This window comes from Cucurbita pepo, chromosome LG04 (genome assembly GCF_002806865.2).
Source record: "Cucurbita pepo subsp. pepo cultivar mu-cu-16 chromosome LG04, ASM280686v2, whole genome shotgun sequence".
Lineage (NCBI taxonomy): Eukaryota > Viridiplantae > Streptophyta > Magnoliopsida > Cucurbitales > Cucurbitaceae > Cucurbita > Cucurbita pepo.
In genome coordinates this window covers 9620885-9636991 of record NC_036641.1, presented here as the reverse complement: position 1 = coordinate 9636991, position 16107 = coordinate 9620885, and the positions used below count along the sequence as shown (strand labels likewise).

Here is a 16107-nt window from a genome sequence, read left to right as displayed (position 1 = left end):
TTTTGAAATTGTTACGTGATATACTAAAACTTGATATCAAGAAGTGCGGGTGGATCTCAATTTCTCAAAATTTTAATTTTTTTATTTACTATTACAAATGGAATCAAAACTCGTTACCGAATGGTATGAGACATTAGTCGAAGTAGGGCTAGAGCCTCTGCATGGTAGACACGTTTTAAAATCGTGAGACTGACGATAATATGTAACGGGTCAATACAGATAATATATGTTAGCGATGGACTTGGACTGTTACAAATGGTATTAGAGCTAGACACCGCCAACGAAGACGCTAGAGATCCTACATTACATTGGTTGAAGAAGAGGACGGAACATTCTTTATAAAGTTGTGAAATTCCCTCACTAGTAGACACGTTTTGAGATGATCTATAACATGACATGCATGTAAAGTTTTTGGATTCTATCTCAAGTTTGACTATTCAGTTTTTGGTCTTTGTGCTCCATTTAAATTTATCCAAGAGACTTTTCAAAATATTGAATTGAAGAATTTTTAATTCCAATTCACTGTAATTTTCACATAATTTGGTATCAAAAAGTAGAACCTCTAGATAACTCATATCTTTCATGTAATTTCCTTTATTCTTGCTATTATCGTGAATTTATTGCTTTCTAAATTTTGTCCAAGTAAAAAAAAAAACTTGCAAAATTTCATGCTTACTTCATTGCTTCAAAGTTTCTCAACTTGATCACGTTGATAAGAGCTTCCATCAAGAGGTCATCAAATTGCCTCCAACATAACTCGATTCTTACACAAAATCTAGCCTTTACACATAAAATAAAGTTACCAAATTTTCTTATATATATCAATTACTCACTTTGAATCAATCAAGTCAATAGCCGCAGAGCCAACCGACACATCTCTGGGGAATGGAACTTGAATTCTGAACCATACAACTAAACTTAAGTTGGGTGTCAAAAATTTTATGCCACAGCTCTGCTGTTAAAATCAATAAATAAACATTACAGAGAACTGTAAGTTTATTCATTTTAACTCATGCAGGTAAGCCTTTCAAACCCTAAAATACACTTGATCATCATTATGCAAGCCTAATAGCAAATTATCAAGACATCATGGCATATACAGACAATTTCTATATTCAATCAGCGCGAAGCTAGACGCAAGCATAAAGAATTATTTTCAAGCTGGGCTTGGGTCTCAACTGGCACGGAACTGGCAGGCATTAATTCCATGATTCTCTCACTCCAACTCCTTAAGAAAATCGATGTTGTCTACAAAAACCTGCAGATCATAAGAGAACAAATGAGAAGTCGACTAATCAGTACCAAAGAGTGAAAAACAGCACAGCCAGATTGATATGGCAACTGAACCGACTATTCATTTTCTTTATTATTTTGTTATAATAAAACCAAATTACTGTTATGATAGTTATAACTCATTTAAGCAGCCACTTCTATAAATATGTGTCCACTCTTGATCACTTTCCTATAAGAGAGAATTATACTTGCGATCATTGTTCTTCTTCTGTTTCCTCACTTAGTTATATTTTGAGCGACCAAGATCAATATGCAGGGTATGTTCTACCCTTACAAGAAAATCAAAATCTAGATGGAAGAAGCATTTATTCCCCTCGAGATCTCTGCTTTTTAAAACACAAGATACGCGGCAATTTGAGTGCGTTGTGTAAAACAATTTTCTGCTACTTATAAAGAAACTCAGTGATTAAAGGTTTGAATGACTATTTTCTCAGCAAAGGCATGCAAGACTTGATTGGTTTGAATCACAAACAAGACACAAGGTCACATACTCGGAAGGTTTTCATGAGACTTTCTCGTAGCTGAGTTTAAATAAGAACTGAACATGCATAACTAGATTGATTTGAATCATTATAGTTATAAAGCTCATGTGCACAGTATCTGGTGCATAACTAGATTGAGTTGGAGCATCTTTTACCATGTTCGCTCACGTGCACAGTGAAAGTCAATGGAACCATAACGAGGAATCTGGGTCAATACTAAATCAGTTCTATAGATGCTGAGCGAAAGGTTAATCAAGAGATTTCATGCATATTTTGAAGCCTACAAGGATTGAATACGAAAGTCGTACCGTTTTCCAACCATCAGGATCCAAGCATGCAGTAATTTTGGTGTTGATACCAGGTAATGGTCCAGGTTCTCGGGTGACCTTCCCTCCATAAAGTTTTACTGCTTCTGCAGTTTTATAGACATCGTCTGTGCCTATTGCAATCTGTCAAAAGGAAAGAAATAATTATACCCAAACATTGTTCCACTAGATTACAAATACAGCAAGACATCCATCAGGTTTTTCTTTCTACTATCCCAATAGCAAAAACAAAAGGAACACAAGTGTAAATGTTAAACCTGGGCATAACCATTGCCTTTTTCGTAGTCAGTAACTCCATAGTTGTAAGTCAACTCCAGTACAGGATTTTTATCTTCAGGGCCATATCCCATCATTGCTATCGTGTACTGAAAGTTGCATGTAAAATCAAAAGAAGTTACTTAATATAAAAGTATCACATGGAATACATATATCAAAGCATCAGCATGCATGTGTGTGTGAGCTTATTATCCTAGGTCGGAACAAGTTGATAGGATCCATTTTTTGAGTCCCCATGTCCCTCCCATGTGACACATACTGGCAAAAAAAAAAAAAAGGAAAGAGAGGGATGTGGTTTCTCTCATTTTTGACATAGCGGGCCCCGGCGGGAGGCCCAGGCTATTGAAGAAACAAAAATTTTCCATCAGAGATTGCAGAATCTTCTGAAATTAGAAAACTATCTTAGAACTTGTAGGAAAACAAATCTAACAAAAATACCATATTACCTTATAATCTGGATTATCTCGTTTGCGAAGGACTTCCATGCCAAAAGCCTTACATAAAATGCACATGATTCGGAATACGTATCAGACAAAGGTATTGAGAAGGAAAAACAATCAAACAAAACTAACTATAAGAAAGAAAAAAAAAAAAAGAGGAACATTTAGACAGCCCAATATAGCATTCAAACAAGTCTCACCTTCTCATAAAAATTTATGGATCGATCAAGATCACCTACACGAAGCATTACTTGACATAAAGGCTCGGGAGTAGGCCCCCTTTCCAAGAGTTCAAACTTATAGCCATCTGGATCTTCGATAAAGGCAATCACAGTACTGCCACCTTTAACAGGACCAGGTTCTCTGGTAACCTTTCCACCCTTGGCCTTTATAAGTTCCACCGTCCTCGAAACCTAGTGGTAGAAAGTGGGAATAAAAAACCATGATAAAAGCTGGTAACTAAAAAAATGATTTGAAGGGTATGAGGCCAAAAGCACAAAGTAGAAGGGACTGTTGACACAAGAGTAAATAAATTTATATGGTATAAATCAAGCGTATAACATAGAAAAATAAAAAAATAAAGCATAGACTTACATCTTCAACTGCAATACCAAAATGTCCGAATCCGGTTCCAATATCATACTTGTCAACTCCATAATCTGTGATCAGTAGTCAATCAAAATAAATCAATTTGATTGATCTAGTCAATTCATGGGGGTGAAATATTGGATAAAGTCACGTAGACTACTTACTGTAAGTGAGTTCAATAACAAAGTGAGCATCTTCAGGACCGTATCCAAGAAATGCATTTGTATATCTTTCCTCTGGTATGTCACGTTTTCGTAGCAGCTTCATACCCAGGCACTCAGTGTAGAATCTGCAGTAAACATATTTTGTAATTGAATTGTCTTAGGAAGACGGGAAAAGAGATAATAAGATGTAGCAAGAAACTTTAAGTCTCTTGGAAATTATACATACTTTATGGTCCTCTCCAAATCTCCAACACGATAGACAACATGAAGAAATCTCCTCTTATCCTTTTTCACCCACTCAAGAATATTTTCTGGACTGGTTGTTGTGCTAGCCTGTGCTACAGATCCATTTATGGCCACCCTTATGGTGTTATTATGCTCCTTTTGCCACAACTTCGAAGTGTTTAGACCAAAGAATTGGGCCTGGGGAACAGCTATACAACAACTTAAAATCATTCTCCCGAGACATTTATGTCTGGAGTAACACAAAAAAATTCATGTCTTCATACCAAATGAGGAATCCAAGTTAGCAAATACAATTAACAAACTAGAAACCATCGAACCAAAAGACTTCACATAGAAAACATGGTTTGAAAAGCTGCAGGATTGAGATATCAACCGTAAAATATCATCTATCTTCATAAGAACTCCAGATTTCAAACCAGAAAGTGATGCATAAATGCTGCTACATGAATGAAAATTTCCAACTCTCAGCTTTTTTCCTAATTTTTCTATTTCAGTTTAGTCTTTAGTGACGGTGGAAAACACCCAGGAACAGGAAGCTACGCAAGGCATCGTGCTAAAACAGCATAGCAATCCAACTATGAATGTGATAGGAAAGCTTTCAACAGAACACAACCAATTGGCATAAGCCGGAAAAATCCCGGAACCGACCAATTACTGCCGCCAAATCAAAACGACACGATAAAACAATACAGAAACATATTGAGGAGTACAAAAATTAGCATTTAAATCCAGGGCTCAGTGAAGAGACTAAAGGCGCACCAAAACCGAGATGAAATGAAGGCAGCCTCCGAGTAGGGGTGTAAGAAGTGAGAGAATGAGCCAAACGAGAGGCAGCAGCAAACCTAAATGACGAAATGGAAGGTCGCAATGTGGAAGCCATTGGTAATATCCTCACCATAACTCTGCGCCGTCACTTCGGCTCAATTCCAGCACGAACTGTGAAAGCCCAAGTGATGAACAGAATAACTAGTTGCGAAACAGGTTCTCCAAACTCAATTTCCAATCTTCGTTTCTGTTTTTCTTCTCTTTCCCGTATCTTCTAGAGATTTTCCGCAACTTTGAGCCCTCGCAGTAAGAGGAAGAAGAAGAAGACAGCGAGTTCTAGCGATTGCGGGATATGCCAAAAGCTTTCACCCGCCAGAAAAAGATCACTCTGTCTCGCGACCATCTGTTCACCTTCTGTTTGTTTTCTTTGGATCGCTCCGTTGGGCCGGACAGAATATGGGCCGGCAGGATATGGGCCTTCTTAATGAAATAATGATCGTAAGACGACAACCGATCAAGTAGACTCATACATCATATAAACATAGAGATTTCATTTTCTTTCTCATCCTTTTGAAGAACAAAGTTAAAAAAAAAATGGAGGTGTTTGTTTGTTAAGTAAGGAGAAGGCAAGTGCATTTGTAGTTTTTTGAGTCGAAGGCAGCAGAGTAGAAAGTGGGGCCAATAATGGAGAGGCAGGGGAGGTGGGGCTCATTCCCCTTGGTATTATATATATGTCAATATCTTGAAGTAAAAAAAGATGCCCCAACAATCACAACCAAACGTGTACATGTTCATTCATTCACAAAGCCAGGGGCCGGTGCCTCCTGTCCTATGAAAAGTTACCCAATCAAATGTTCATCTTTTTGGGCCTTTCCCATTTCTTTAAATCCTCTGTGTTTCATGCCTCATGCATATACTACTTTTTCGCTTTCTATTTCCCATGGGGTCCATGAACTACGCCTTGGATAATCCCTACTCATCTACTGTTTCTTAACCTCGTCTTTCTCATGTTCTTCTAAGGACTTATGGCTATCTAATGTGGACGAACATCAAACTAAACCAACAGCTTCTAGAATCCCTGTTGACTTCCCCTGAAACCACTTCCAGAATTACCACCCACCAGAAATATAATCAAGATCTTGTCAAGTCAATTGGTTATGCTTTGAATAATCAACTTGGTTAACCTCAACGGCGAAAAGCATCCTATCCACACAACTTTGAAGACAAAAGTTTGGGTCTTTTAGGGGTCAGAAAGACGAGTCAGGGTCCACTGCTATGATAATGAGAGAACGTGGGTGGCGTTCTCAGCCGCTCGAGGCTCTTTTCATGTTGGATAATTTGCTCCACCACCAGTCCCCACTGTTTTCAAGATTAAACAAAGCCCCCAAAGAAAATAATTAAATTATTGCCCTTCTTTCTGGGATCAAATGTTTTCCATATCTCTGTAGAGGTTTTTTTTTTTGGTGATATTCTGTTGTACTGTACTTGTTGCACAGTCAACTTCTTTGAAGACGAACACAAATCCAAACATCCCAAGGCGTTTTAGGCCAATGGGTAGGGCCGTTTCTTCTGTTTAAACCACCCCATTTCTCCATCTGCTCTGTAATTTTTTTAAAGATGAAGCTTTATTGCGTGGACGAACAGGGCCGTTTGAGAAGACCAAAAATCTTCAGCGGCAGAAAGCTGCTTTTGTGAGCTTCATCTTCGCTGACCTCTGTTCTGCCTTGTCGAGCCTCTGCTCAAGGTCGGTGACAATCTGAGCTCATGGTTTTAGGACGGATTCAGCGACTTTTTCTATGTTCGGACTTACTTTTATCTCTGCTTACTGATATCTATTTTTTTTCCTCTGTTTTATGTCTTTCTTGATTTTTGGGCTCCTCCAAGTTGACTCATATCACTCTCTTATCAGTTACATTCTTTTTGGGTTTAAGGGGATTCGGTTTTGGGTCATTAATGGTTGGTTTTCTTCTTAATTCTTTCGCTGTATCGCGTTTTTTTTCTTTTTCAATTTTAATTTTAACCCAGTAGATCAAGAATGTCGTTTTCATGTTTATCCGAATTCCTCATCGAAATTTAGAAAATTTTAGTGGGTTTTCGAAGTTTCAAGTTTAATCAGCAGAAAATCTCGGGGTGTACTTTTGATTAAGTTGTTGACTCTAATTTTATCTTCTGCAACTATCCTCTCGTCTCCTCAAAGATAAGGCATGCTTAGAATCTGAAAGCTATTCTCGCCCTTTTGTATTCTGTTTTCCGGCATTCTCTCCACAATTCCGGCTCTGGGTCTTCCAAAAAAACTTCGATTCTGAAGATTGATCAGAAAAATTTTTGGTCTTGCATTTTGCCCGCCAGCGGGTTAGTTTAAGCTTGCGGCGGGGTGTTGTGTAATTCTATTCACGGAGCGACAGTCAGAGGAGGTTCGTACAGGTTAACGAGCTTTGGCGCGCGTGAGCCTGGTGAATTTTGCGGCAATTCAATTCTTCTAACGCGCTCTACTTCATTTCCGTATTCACTCTAATGGGTTGCGTTCATTCGAGGGTTTGTTTTGGCGAGGCTACAACTCCAAGATCTTCAAGAATTGCCGACACCCAAAATGCCAATACCGCCGTTGAAATCGACGCGATCTCTACTTCGTCTTCTGATAGCCAAGAAGATGAAATCCGCAACCAACTGAATTCAAACAACAGAGATTCAGAAGTTGGAATAACGAGGCTGTCGAGAATTTCAGCGCAGTTCTTGCCTGCTGATGGGTCTCGAACCGTCAAAGTCCCTTCTGGAAACTTCGAATTGCGATATTCGTTTCTTTCGCAAAGAGGGTACTATCCCGATGCTCTCGATAAGGCGAATCAAGACAGTTTTTGCATCCACACCCCATTTGGGAACAACCCAGATGACCATTTCTTTGGAGTTTTCGACGGGCATGGGGAATTCGGAACACAGTGCTCGCAGTTTGTAAAACGAAAGCTCTGTGAAAATTTACTTAGGAATAGTAGGTTCCACAGTGACGCAGTTGAGGCTTGCCATGCGGCCTATTTGACGACTAATTCACAATTACACGCAGATATGTTGGATGATAGCATGAGTGGTACTACTGCTATTACTGTTTTAGTTAGAGGTACGACTATATATGTTTCTAATTCAGGTGATTCGAGAGCGGTTTTAGCCGAGCTGAGAGGAAAGGAAATTGTGGCTGTTGACCTCTCGATCGATCAAACCCCGTTCCGAACCGATGAACTCGAACGTGTTAAGCTTTATGGTGCCAGAGTTCTTACACTTGATCAGATTGAGGGGCTGAAGAATCCTGATGTTCGGTGCTGGGGTACTGAAGAAGGAGATGATGGTGATCCTCCTAGGCTATGGGTGCCTAATGGGATGTACCCTGGCACTGCTTTTACAAGAAGTATAGGTGACTCAATTGCTGAGACTATTGGAGTAGTTGCTACACCGGAAATTGTTGTTCTAGAGCTGACACCGGATAATCCTTTCTTTGTCGTTGCTAGTGATGGGGTTTTCGAGTTTCTTTCGAGCCAAACTGTGGTCGACATGGTAATGTACTACTCTATGATATGTTTAGTGTACTCTAATGTGTTTGTTTTTGTCTAAACCAAGTGATATTGGTGCTAATTCTTGATTGATTACAGTTTAAGGAACTAGTGAATGATCAAGCAACCTTCAATATATTGAATCTCTTTCTTCATGTTATCTTCCAGGTTGCTAAACATAAAGATCCTCGTGATGCTTGTGCTGCGATTGTGGCCGAGTCTTACAGACTTTGGCTTCAATATGAGACTCGAACTGATGATATCACTGTTATCGTGGTGCACGTTAATGGGCTAACCAATGTACAAAGGCTTTCTTTATCTTTTTTTTCTGTTCAAGTTGAAGTTTAAAAAATCGTTAGTTACTATAGTTTCTTACATTTAGTTCAACAGATATTTGTTTTATTTGGTTAGACGGTTACTAGTGAATCGACAAGATCCAGTGGAGGTGGTTTTGTTCGATCCACTGTTCCTCAAGTTTTGGAGGTGACAGGATCAGAATCTCCCTCTACCTTTGGCTGGAATCGAAACAACCGTGCAAGGCAAGATTTGTCACGGGCACGTCTCAGGGCTATCGAAAGTTCCCTAGAGAATGGGCAGGTCTGGGCGCCTCCATCTCCAGCTCACAGGAAGACATGGGAAGAAGAAGTAAGCTCATGTCATGATTCTAATTTATCTTGATTATCAAGGAACTATCAGTACATATTTGTTTCATTGTCATTTATCCAGTATGAACCTTTGAGGTGCTGAGTTTTTTGGCTTCATATTCCACAGGCACATATTGAACGAGCATTACACGATCATTTCCTCTTCAGAAAATTAACCGATTCTCAGTGCCAAGTTTTATTAGATTGCATGCAAAGAGTCGAGGTCATACCGGGGCAAATTGTAGTCGAACAAGTAGTTTTCTTTCTTTATCTCTTTTTTCTTTACTTGTCATGAAAGCCAACTGCTACCCTTAAATCAAATACATGCCTGCAAATGAGAATTTGAGGCAGCTGCTTTTATATGGTGGATTTTACATGAATGAATTAAGATGTCGATTTTTTATCATGTGCACGTGTCGTGTTGGTTTGTAGGGTGGCGAAGGTGACTGTTTTTATGTAGTTGGAAGCGGAGAGTTTGAGGTCTTGGCAACCCAGGTTCATATCCATTATATTACATATTCAAAGCATTTTCTCGAGATTTTATGTTGACTTGAAATGCTATCATCACAATTGCAGGAAGAAAGCCATGGAGAGGTTCCTCGAATTCTGCAACACTATACAGCTGAGAAGCTATCTTCCTTTGGCGAACTGGCTTTGATGTGGGTTCTCTCGTTAACTGTAGCACCATATATTGATCATATGTTGTTGATACTCATTTTGTTTAATGAGTTTGGTGTGTGTATAATGTATGTACAGGTATAACAAGCCACTTCAAGCCTCCGTACGTGCTGTGACTAGTGGAACACTTTGGGCTTTGAAAAGAGAGGACTTTCGTGGAATTCTTATATCAGAATTTTCGAACTTGTCGTCCCTGAAATTGCTTCGATCTGTGGACCTTCTGTCGAGGTTAACGATCTTGCAATTGAGTCACATTGCAGATTGCCTTTCTGAAGTTACCTTCTCAGATGGGCAGTTGATAGTTGATGGGGTAACCTTATTGTACTACTACCGCACGTAACTGACATTAAGGTCGTCTTAACAACTCTTCAAGTACCTCTTTTTTCTATTGCAGACCGAAGGTTTACGTGCACTTCACATTATTCATAAGGGCCAAGTGAGGATTGCTTTTGATGCAGAGTTAATGAGCAATTCAAATATTTACGAGGACGATGTTGCACGGAATGGTAAAGAGATCTCAGTTATTAAGAAAGAGGGAAGTTATTTTGGCGAATGGGCGCTTCTTGGTGAGCATATTGGCTTCTTACGCGCAGTTGCTGTGGGAGATGTCGTATGCGCTATTTTAACGAAGGAAAAGTTTGAATCAGTTGTTGGTCCTTTACCAAAGATCTCTCAAGATGACCAAAAGGAACATTCTTCAGACTCCCTCCATCACTCTGCTACAATTATGGATATTTCAGCTCTTTCAAAAGTTGAGCTTGCTGATCTGGTGAGAATGCATTTGCTGATCTGCTGAGAATGCATTCTTCACACTCCTAATATTATCTTCTTTGATTGTTTTTGTTTTAGGAGTGGAAAACGTGCTTATATTCCACAGAATACAGTGAGATCGGGCTAGTTCGGTTAAGGAACACAGGTATCCTGTATTATATTGTCGTCAATCTTCTTTATAATGGCTATGAATGATATTCTTCTTTGTTGCTGATGGAACTTCCTTGGTGGGTTTTAATTTGAAGCAGAAAGTATGCTTAGTTTAAAAAGGTTTACAAGACAGAAGGTCAAAAGGCTGGGACTTGAAGAACAAATGTTGAAGGAGAAAAATCTTATGAAAACCGTCAGTTCTTCAGCTTGTGTGCCGCAACTCCTCTGCACTTGTTTAGATCAATCACATGCTGGCATATTGCTGAAAACATGCCTTGCTTGTCCTTTCGCTTCGATACTCCACGTTCCACTCGACGAGTCTTCTGCTCGTTTCTATGCAGCCTCTCTTGTTATAGCACTGGAAGATTTGCACAAGGTTTGATTCTGTGGAATTGCTGTTCTTTGTGTTGTCTTCTTCCGTCCTGGATTAATGTTTTTGCCATTCATTTGAATTTTCAGCTTGGTGTTCTCTACAGAGGAATCTCCCCCGATGTTCTAATGCTGGATCAAACTGGACGGATACAGGTTCATACCTGCTCCAATTTGTTCCTATTTTTAAGGTCTCTGTCTTCAACAAAAGGAGCTGTCAGTAGAACCCCGCTTATATTCTTCTTTGATTTCATTCTTTTTTCAGTTAGTCGACTTCCGATTCGGGAAAAGAACGTTGGGTGAGAGAACGTATACTATGTCGGGGAGGGAAGAGTTCTTAGCACCTGAGATAGTTCAGGGCAATGGCCATGGTTTTGCTGCTGACTGGTAAAAATGCAACTTACTTTGTACTTGAGCTTACAACAACTCACTTAACCGTGTTAAAAAAAATCCCAGGTGGGCGTTGGGAGTCTTAATCTATTTCATGCTGAAAGGTGAAACGCCATTTGGATCGTGTCGACAAAGCGAGCTCGATATTTCTTGTCTTCCCGAGATTATCAGTCCTGAAGCCACCGATCTCATCGTCAAGGTAATGCTAATATAATCAACAATCTCCTAAACTGCAATTACGGATCATGAACTTTGCTAAGCCAGGCATATATGGTAGTTTTCACCTTTTATGATAAATCATTTGATCAGTTACTTGAAGTTGATGAGAAGAAACGACTTGGCAACGAGAACGAAAACTCGGTTGGAAGTCATCCCTGGTTTGATGGTGTCGATTGGAAGGGGATCCGTGACAGTACCTTTCCCGTTCCTGACTCGATCACTTCTCGTGTGGCTCAATATTTGGCGAGCTACCCTGAAGATTCCTGTGGTTCTTTAGTCGAACCACCTCAAGATCCCGACGAGTCGGATGCCCCCGAGTGGATCAGCGAGTGGTAGAAGTGGAAGTCGGACAAACTCTCCATCAATATGTATGCAGGTTGATTACTTGGCATTGCAAGTAAATTGCATCATATTGAACAGATCTTATTCTTCCCAACCTGTTTGTTGAAATTTGATGAGTTGTGAATAGAGAGTAGGTTGGTAAATATATATGTAAATGGAGGAGAGTTCATCATTTTTGCTCCACATTCAAATCATTACTAGTCTTCTCTTGGAAACTTGTGTTACAGCCTGCTCATAATAAATCCATCTTCTTCGGTGGGGCTTTATTACTGGTTTAGAGTTCTTCCGGAGAATGAATCATTCTTTATAAAGGCGTGGAAACTTCTCCCTAACAAACATGTTTTAAAATCGTGAGGTTGACGTATCGGGCTAAAGTAGACAATATTTGCTAGCGGTGGACTGAGCTGTTACAAATGATATTAGAGTCAGACACCGGGTGGTGTGCCAGCAAGAGGGGTGAACTGTGAGATCCCACATTAGTTAGAGGGGAGAACGTAGCATTTCTTATAAGGGTGTGGAAACCTCTCTATGACGATGCGCATTCATTTCTTATAAGGGTGTGGAAACCTCTCTATGACGATGCTGCGCAATGCGCAGAGTACTTTAAAAAAAAATAATGACATTATAATTTAATTTAAATCAGAATTGTGAAGTCTGACTTTTGAAGTATTTAAATAATGAATAAGAGAAGAAACAAAGAAGGGATTCTCACTTCAAGTCGTGCAGAAAAGATGGCATTAAGAATTTCGTTCCAAACAAGCAATCAAATTCCATGCATTTATTATTTACTTAATTCTCTATTTTTTTAGACTAAGAGTTTCATTTAATTATTTAACCACATTTTATATACACCACATGGGTGCATATAATTCTATACAATATACCTAATACAAGTTTGAATTTAAAGTTTAAAAATTTAACACTACCTAATTTAACCATCAATTCCATCTATAAACCTAACTCATTATTTGAAAAAAAAAATAAAAATCATCCCTCCTATAACTTAGCTCACATAAATACTGATCTACGAGTGTGTTTTTTTTTTTTTTTTATAAAAAAAAGTAAGTAGATATTAACGTGTTAGTGTGAACTTGAATTTCATGTCTAAAAAAAATGAATAGATTTCTTAATTATTTGACAATTCATACCAAATTAAATATTATTAAGAGGACCACATTAATAATTAATCCGATAAAGTGAAAGTTATTATTACTTAAAATAAATAATAATTAATGATATTACTTTAGTATGTGTTTGAGTAATCAACCATATCATGTATTTGAATGGATTCGGAATGTTTTATCAAACCCTAAAAGTAATTCTAACATTCTTGAATTTAATTCAAACTTTTTCAAAATTCTAAAATTAAATTTTACAATTTCAAATTTAAACTTGCATTTTCTACCTTATTGAAATTTATACTAAATTCACTCACTAATTAAAAATTTTCAATTTCAAGCAGGATTAATAAAAAGATTATTCCTAAATTTCAATAATTTTAATTAAATATAATTTAAATATTATAACAATTACCTGTTAAGAATCAGGAATATCTACTGAATATGATATTATCCACCGTAAGCATCAGCTATTATGACTTTGCTTTGTGCTTCTCCAAAATGCCTCCCGAAATGGAGATGGTATTACCCCCGTATAAACTTAAAACGTGGGACCTACTCTAAATAATCGTACGGTTTAAAATAAAATTAAAAATTTAAGATATCCACATCTTTCCTAAATTTCAAAGATTTACCTCCTCCTTCCATTTTCAAATATTTCCATAAATCTAAAGAGTTCACAATTCATGATTAAACCATAGGGTAAAGCAAGTTGGGATGAACAAAAAGTCAAAGCTGCAATTGTAAGTCTTTTTTAATTAAATTAAAAAGAATTATTTTTCTGAAATTGTGAACCAAAGACAAGCAAGAAGACTCAGCTCTTACGTCAATGCAGTAAACCCAAATTATAATAATAATTTTCATGAATTTCATTATCGGCAGCCATTAATTAACACCCTGTTTTTAATGCTAAATTCTCTGCAACTTCGCCTTTTTTTAAGCATAATCATCTTGTTCTCTTCTGCGCCTGCCTGCCTGCATGCTCTTTGACTTCCACCAAACAAAGAATCCCGGCTTTTCTATTATACCATTAATTTATCATCCTTCTTTTTCTGCAAAATCTTGAATTTTTAGGCTTCTTTACCAGATTGGGTTTGCCCCCACAAACCAAAATGACATCTTTTACAACAGTAACGAAGTTGCAGAGAAATGTAGAAGCTTGCCTTTTCTGCTTTCTTTTCAGAGTTTCAGAGCTTATACATTTGTCTTATTGAAATTTCAACAAGTTTGTATGGTAACAGTTCAAAGAACTTGATGTTTTTAACTATCTAAACTAATGATTCTTAACCAAAACAAAAATAAATGAAAGAAAGATGAAGAACTGGTCTGGTTTATACAGTTTCTACTCTGTGTTGTCTTGTTTTTTCTCTATTGGCAAACCATTGGACTGTCTTTCTAGCAATTGGGTACCAAGTTTGTCTCTTCACATTGTTTTCCAGCTCAGAAGATTCCCCCATTTCAATTTTTCTGTTGAAATTCATATGAACATCACCACCAAATCTTGTCACGCCTGTGATTTCTGAAACGGATCTTCTCGCTTCTGTGCTTGTAATTCTTGCTGAACAATCTGATGTAGATGGAAATCCCTTCAAGGGTTCTTCATTTTCTACTGATCTTGATAGCGTTGACTCCTCTAAATATGTTTCCAAGGAAGTAAATCTACCGCTTGAAATGGAATCAATCATCTCTTTATTCAAGAACATCATGTCTGATGAACTAACATTGCTCCATCGATTCATGAAGACAAAATCAGATATGATGATCTTGTGATTATGTCTGTGTAAGTTCTTCATGTTCTTATCTCCATCATAATCCTTTTGAATCAACATTTCCCCTTCTTTGTCACTCTTCAACATCTTTCTGAAGCTTCTCCCAATGCTGAATCTAAAAGAGCCATGGATCTGTTGTTGTTGTTGTTGATGTTCTTCTTCTTCTTCTTCTCTCTGTACAAACAGCTCTATGTTTGAATCTTGCTTCAGCTCTGATAAATTGCTCCATAAGAACCTCATACTGCTTGAATTAGTAAAGAGCTGCAAATCCTCTGAGCTAACTCCCTGCCTGCAAAGAGGGCAGGTGGCATGTCTTTCAAGCCAATGGTCGATGCAGTTGATATGAAACGCGTGCTTGCACTTAGGCAACAGCCGGAGAATTTCGATATCTTCAAATTTGGAAAGACAGATAGCACATTCAAGCCCTCGTTTGGAGCCTTTAAGAGTGGAGAATCTAAAAAATGGAAGGGACTCGATCACTGTCTTGTCGATTCCCAAAATGGGTGTGCTTGAGCTTGATCTGATTTGTCCGCCATGGGTTACACCATTATTCACATGAACAGAAGATCTGTTATGGCAGTACTTTGCATAAACAAGAAGAACAAATGTCAACACAAACATAACGCCTAGAATTCCTATCACAAACCCAAGATTTGGCTGAAATGAATAGTTTTCAGCATCTTGAGAAGAAGGTTGAGCTTGGACATAGAACAACACAGAAAAGAAGCAAAAAGTGACCAAATTTAAGCGGATCATCGATTCTTCAATAGCTGAAAACACCCTTTTGGATAGGCATGAAAAAGGGTGAGAGGAGTCTAGAATTTCATGTAAAAGAGTCCTTAAATACACCTCTGCAGACAGAGAGAGATTCATCCATCGGCTATGTTGCTTCCTTAATCCTTCTCTGCCTCCTGTTCTATGACTTCACCTCCGTATATCATTTAAAAACTGACAAGTTTTATTACAATAACAATTTCCTCTGTTTTATTTGCATTATTACTATATTTATTAAATCAAAATCCAAAATCTAAATTATCCTAGTATATGGATAACGTGTTTGCTGAGGAGAGGTTTCCACACACTTATAAAGAATGTTTCAACATTCTCCAAAATTGTGAAAGCATAGAAAATTCGACTATAAAAACATGGTAGAAAAAGAAACCTGAGGTAGAATCATAAAAATTAAAACTAACTAGAAATAAAATCACTTATTTAAAAGGTATTTATACAGTCTAGTCTATACTCTTTTGTTTAATTCTAAAGAAATCAAAGACGATGATGGTTGGTCGGGTGAATAGTTCGTTCGTCGGTTGGCGATGATGACAAGGTTGAGGGAATTTAAAATTTGGTTGACAAATGTGGGGCTCTCATCTGGTAGGCATTACTTGCTAGGCAAGTAGAGATAGATAGATAGATAAGAGTGGGGAAAAAAACAATAGGTAAGCACCAAATTCAGACATCACCTGCTCTAAAACAAAACTTATCTTGATGCCACCAATCATTCAACTTAAAAGGGGAAATGATACCAAATTACTATA

At 37.9% G+C, this 16107-nt stretch overlaps 3 protein-coding genes across 6 annotated transcripts; 1 reads left to right on the top strand and 2 right to left on the bottom strand.

Annotated features, from left to right (window-relative positions):
* Positions 1-879: 879 nt before the first annotated feature.
* LOC111794009 (probable lactoylglutathione lyase, chloroplastic) lies at positions 880-4713 on the bottom strand. The gene is made up of 9 exons (XM_023676110.1): positions 4575-4713; positions 3796-4003; positions 3570-3694; positions 3412-3476; positions 3018-3230; positions 2824-2871; positions 2359-2466; positions 2084-2224; positions 880-1258 (listed from the first exon to the last, which is right to left on the bottom strand). Exons 1-9 carry the CDS (start codon positions 4711-4713, stop codon positions 1217-1219), a joined length of 1089 nt encoding a protein of 362 aa, XP_023531878.1. The 3' UTR covers positions 880-1216.
* A 1258-nt stretch (positions 4714-5971) lies between these two features.
* LOC111793085 (protein phosphatase 2C and cyclic nucleotide-binding/kinase domain-containing protein-like) lies at positions 5972-11957 on the top strand. Of its 4 annotated transcripts, none has more exons than XM_023674811.1 (15): positions 5972-6134; positions 6225-8123; positions 8288-8419; positions 8531-8764; positions 8891-9016; positions 9196-9258; positions 9340-9422; positions 9520-9751; positions 9836-10210; positions 10291-10357; positions 10458-10738; positions 10822-10887; positions 10997-11118; positions 11188-11320; positions 11431-11957. In XM_023674811.1, the coding sequence occupies exons 2-15, from the start codon at positions 7095-7097 to the stop codon at positions 11674-11676; spliced, it is 3189 nt and encodes a 1062-aa protein (XP_023530579.1). In that variant the 5' UTR covers positions 5972-6134; positions 6225-7094; the 3' UTR covers positions 11677-11957. The 4 variants fall into 4 exon arrangements, with proteins under 4 accessions (XP_023530579.1, XP_023530581.1, XP_023530580.1 ...); XM_023674813.1 differs by having other exon boundaries at positions 5972-6324; positions 6889-8123; XM_023674812.1 differs by having other exon boundaries at positions 5972-6324; positions 6778-8123.
* A 2031-nt stretch (positions 11958-13988) lies between these two features.
* On the bottom strand, positions 13989-15435 carry LOC111793873 (E3 ubiquitin-protein ligase ATL42-like). Its single transcript, XM_023675939.1, has one exon. It carries the CDS (start codon positions 15323-15325, stop codon positions 14132-14134), a length of 1194 nt encoding a protein of 397 aa, XP_023531707.1. The 5' UTR covers positions 15326-15435; the 3' UTR covers positions 13989-14131.
* Positions 15436-16107: the final 672 nt, after the last annotated feature.